Source organism: Hydra vulgaris, chromosome 05 (genome assembly GCF_038396675.1).
Source record: "Hydra vulgaris chromosome 05, alternate assembly HydraT2T_AEP".
NCBI lineage: Eukaryota > Metazoa > Cnidaria > Hydrozoa > Anthoathecata > Hydridae > Hydra > Hydra vulgaris.
Window position 1 is genome coordinate 16,022,501 of NC_088924.1, and position 5,000 is coordinate 16,027,500.

A 5,000-nucleotide genomic window follows, 5' to 3' on the forward strand; every position below is an offset into this window, starting at 1 on the left:
TTTAAGATTACAATCACTACATGACATATCTATTATAAACTTTTAATAATTTTTTATAGCTTAATAGTTAAAAATAGTTAAAATAACATTAACTTTTTCAAAAGAAATGGGTCCAAAAAAGAAGAAAAATGTCCATGTAAGTGAAAGTGTCAGACGACCATTATATCTGTTAACTAACCCAATTTCACAGTTACCAAATACACAGCTTCCAACCAATGGTAGTATTTTAAGATATTATCAATATTTAATTTCAAGTAAAAAGAAAAGATTTATTAAAACACAAATTAACATGGCCTGTAAGAAGCAAAAAGGAACAAGGAACTTGGTGTGCAAAAGTAAGACATAACTGTAAAACATAAACATTTTTATTCCTAGATTAAAGAGGACTAAATAATTATTTTTTCAGGTCCAATAAATGTTAAATAAATAAATAAAATATTTTTTAAAAATCTAAATTAGGTAGAGATTTTTGTGACCTTGAGACGCAATCAGACTGCTTGATTAGACAAATAGTCAACATTTGGACCAAAGCAGGATTTCAAGCATACATCATTTCAGAATATTCAATTCTTGACAAACTTCAAGAAGTATCAACTTTTGAAAAAACGTGTTACCCTGAAAGATACCAAAGATACTAGAGAAAATATTAAGAATGAATTCATTTCAACAATGGAACAGTTGTTTGACATAGGCAAAGATAACTTAGAGCAACTGATGAGAAGTGACAAAATAACACCAAGAACTCAAGCTGCTATTGAAGAAGACCTAAATTTCTATCTAGACCAGCAAACAGACAGGTAAGAGTATCAATTATATTGTAGCCTTTTTGTAAATTTCTCTATATTAATCAAATTGTTAGTAGCGCAGCTACTTTATGTAGGGCTTTCAGTCTGTCTGTCTTTCAGCTATCCATCTGTCTGTCCATCAGAGTAAGTTATTGCATTCTAATGTTATACATTTTTGTTTTAGGAAGTGGTTTATTTCTAAGCCAGATAAAGAGCTGGCTACCATCATTGAGAAACGACTAGAAAGGTATAAAAGACAAGAACAAATGAGAATGAAGTACCTAGAGGAGAAAGAAAGATGTAAATCAGCTCCCCCACCACTTGATGAAAGTGATGAAAACTTGACGCCAACTAAGAAAAGGTAAAACAAGTGTCATAATTACTTTAAAACTGTTAAAAAACTTACTTCTTAAAAATGAAATCCTAACTTATTTATGTAAATATTTTAGATACAAGTCTGGTCCAGCCAATTTGGATATGTTTGACTCAACTTTGACAGATCCAGATTTTGCTGTAGAAGAAGACTCATTCGATGGTAGTGATGATGACTTTGAATATGGTGCTGCTCATAATAAAACCCCAAAAGTCTTACCTAAAGGCTCAATGCAAGTAAATAAAAAGATTACAAGAGTAGAATTGATGGCAGTAACTACACCTATTTGTGCTAGAGGGTTAATCAGCATTGAATTACAAACCTGGCTGTTGTCGTCTGTTATTAATTATCTGGGAGGAGATGTTAATCAGATGGGCATTTCTAAATCTAGTATTCCAAGAGAAAGAGCGAAAGTAATTGAACATCAAGGTAATTTTAAAGGGACACCTAAAGAAAAAGTCTTTTATGCCAACTTTTTGCCAGTCAAAATTAAGTTTTTTTTTTCAAATCAAAAAGTTTTTCTTCAGATGCCATATTTCTTATCCCTGATTTTCTAATGTAAATCTATTATAAATGAAAGTTATGATTAAAATCTTACTATACCTTTAAAGAGTGGAATATTTACCTAAAAATAAACCATCATAACAATAATATATTGTGTTAAAAATGATCTTTATTTAGGCAATACCATCAGAGAAAATTACAGAGAGACAATGGCTGGAAAACATCTTGTTCTCCACTTTGATGGCAAGCTGTTAAAACATTTAGATGAAAATACCTTGCAATCTGTTGTAAGAGATAGAGTTGCTGTCAGTGTTATTAGTCCTGAATTTGAGAATAAAAACGATCTCTTACTTGGTGTTTTACCTGCAGAGTCTGGCAAAGCTGTTGATGAAACAGAAATTATTCACAACTTACTTGAGTCCTTTGAAATATGCAATGAAATTTTTGCAATTGTTGCAGATACTACCAATGTTAACACAGGAGCCCATGGAGGAATTATAACCAGGTTGTGCTATATTTTGGGAAAAACTGTTCTCTGGCTGTTATGCAGACATCACATGTTTGAAATAGCAATACATAAGGCAATTGTAATTGTCCTTGGACCTACTGCTGCACCAGATAGACAGTTCTATAAAGATTTCAAGAAGGACTGGGAAGTATATCACGCCATAATTCAAAAAGCTAACCTGTCTGAGTTTAAGAAATTTGATGAGAAGAAGCTGGAAGTTGGATCTGAACTTCATAAACTTTACCTGGAAGCTCAGGAATATCTGAAGTTTGCTCTTAATCACGAAGTGTTTCCAAGAGATGATTATAATCATCTAGTTAAGTATGCTGCTTTTTATTTAAATGTCTCATCACCAAAGCTGAATGGTTTTAAAATTTATCAACCAGGAGCCAATCACAATGCTCGTTTCATGGCTGACAGTCTTTACAATTTAGCTATTGTTATGACATCAGGTATAATAGATTTTCTGCCTAAAGATCAGTTACCTCACCTGGAAAAGTCAGCTTTTATATGTGCAGTTTTTTATGCTCCATGGCATTTACGTTCATACAAAGCAGAATATGCTGTTAAGAATGATTTCCTGTCATTCAAGTCAGCTTATGTTATACAACAAGAGTTTGATGTCAAAATTGGCAATGCTTTTCTGAAATTTTTTCAGCAACACTCTTGGTACCTTGCCCCAAAGGTTGCTGTGTTAATACTGGCAGATCCAGATTTTGAAGAGAAGCTTGCAGTTCTAGACAAGCTGTTGACCTTTGAGGTACCAGATATCAACACTATTCCCAATGGTAAACCTGATGCTGTCCTAGTTTTACCAACCTCTGAGGTAACAGAGTTGATTACAGAGGAAAGTTGGGCTCTTTTCATTGTTCTAGGCATACAGGACGAAATTCCTACCTGGAAAACAGGTTTAGCTGCTGGAAAGCTGAAAGAAAATGATTCCTATATATCATTTTGTGAGTTTGTAAAATCTCTAAATGTTACAAATGACCCAGCAGAGCGGAATATCAATCTTATACAAAGATATATCAGTAGCACATTAAAGGAGGACAAAAAACAAGATATACTGCTAGTTGTCAGAGAGCACAGGGGATTAATATCATTAGAAGCTGACCAAAGTGCACTGGCCAAATTGTAAAATATCTGTTATAGTAACAATATTAGATTTTAAACTAAAAAATACCTTTCCTAACTTTTTTATTTCTTCATTTTCAAAAAGAATATTTTTTTTCAGAAAAAAACAATGATTTCTCGTACTTGCGTAAAAACCTAAAATCATCTTCCAGCACTAAATATGGTCCTAGAGAGTTCAAATTTGGTTTATATACTTCTTTTTATGTATAGAACAGGTATTTATACCGCGACCTTTCATTTTCTGAAAATCGTGATATTTTGTCATGCACTAATGTATATATATATATATATATATATATATATATATATTTATATATATAAATATATATATATATATATATATATATATATATATTTATACTTTATATCATATATTGTATCATAAACTTTCATATATATATGTATATGTATACGTATATATATATTTATATATATATATATAAATATATATATTTATATATATATATATATTTATACTTTATATCATATATTGTATCATAAACTTTCATATATATGTATATGTATATGTATATATATATATATATATATATATATATATATATATATTATATATATAAATATATATATATATTATATATATATATATATATATATTATTATATATAAATATATATATTTATATATGTTTATATATATATTATATATATATATATATAAATATATATATATATATATATATTTATATATATATATATTTACATTCAAAATATTTATACAGGATAGTAAAACTTCAGAAAGAATGAATTTATCTGTTATCAATGTTTGTCTTGTGAAAAAATATTAAAAAGAAGTAAAAATTTATTCAAAATATATTCAGTTAAAAGTTTTTCATCCTGAAATCTTTTTATTGTCTAATTGTTATTGGAAGTATAAAGAAGCACTGGTAAAATAAAATGACTTCTTCACATATGCCAATTTCACGCTTGGTATTATTAAAGAGACTTGGCTATTTCTGGTGTTGTTATGTTGAATTAATTTAAAATAATTTTGTAAATTATTGCATATATATATATATACATATATATTATTATTGCATATATATATACATATATATTATTATTGCATATATGCAATAATAATATATATGTATATATATATGCAATTTTAATATATATGTATATATATATGCAATAATTTACAAAATTATTTTAGTCAGAAGTAATGTTTCCATTTGACTCTTTCATAGACCTTATTTGATTTTTAACTTTAAGTTTCATGTTTATATACCTATATATAAGTTTTGGATTTGTCTTGGCTTTTTCGGATATAGATTTTTCATATTGAGCAATAGAATGAGTTAGAGATTGTTTTACTTTATTGCAGCTATTTTTGTATAGTTTAGTGTCCAGATGCCAGTTTGGATTTTTGCTTCTATAATAAAGTTTTTATTTTATTTTTTATAGCAGAGATTACTTCTTTTGTGATCCAAGGTGTGTGTAAAACAGAATAATTTGATTTGATTGCTGGTATTTGAAGATTACATCCTTCAATATAGATAGATTGGAATACATTATAACATTTAATAATATTAAAATTTTTAAAACAGTTAACCTAGTCAATATCTTTGAAATACGTGTTTACTTTATCGAAATTACCATTTTAAAAATCTTGTCGAGATGAAGAAAACCGATTTCTAGGAGGGTTGAAGATTCTACAGCGAAATTCCAAGTTAAAA

The 5,000-nt window shown here is 28.3% G+C and overlaps 2 protein-coding genes across 5 annotated transcripts in view; both read left to right on the plus strand.

Annotated features, from left to right (window-relative positions):
* LOC136080623 (TPR repeat-containing protein DDB_G0287407-like) overlaps positions 1-5,000 on the plus strand; it is a 98,370-nt gene that overhangs the window by 62,208 nt on the left and 31,162 nt on the right. The gene's annotated exons all lie outside the window — the stretch shown is intronic.
* LOC136080624 (uncharacterized) lies at positions 1,001-1,744 on the plus strand. The gene is made up of 2 exons (XM_065797514.1): positions 1,001-1,146; positions 1,235-1,744. The coding sequence occupies exons 1-2, from the start codon at positions 1,052-1,054 to the stop codon at positions 1,713-1,715; spliced, it is 576 nt and encodes a 191-aa protein (XP_065653586.1). The 5' UTR covers positions 1,001-1,051; the 3' UTR covers positions 1,716-1,744.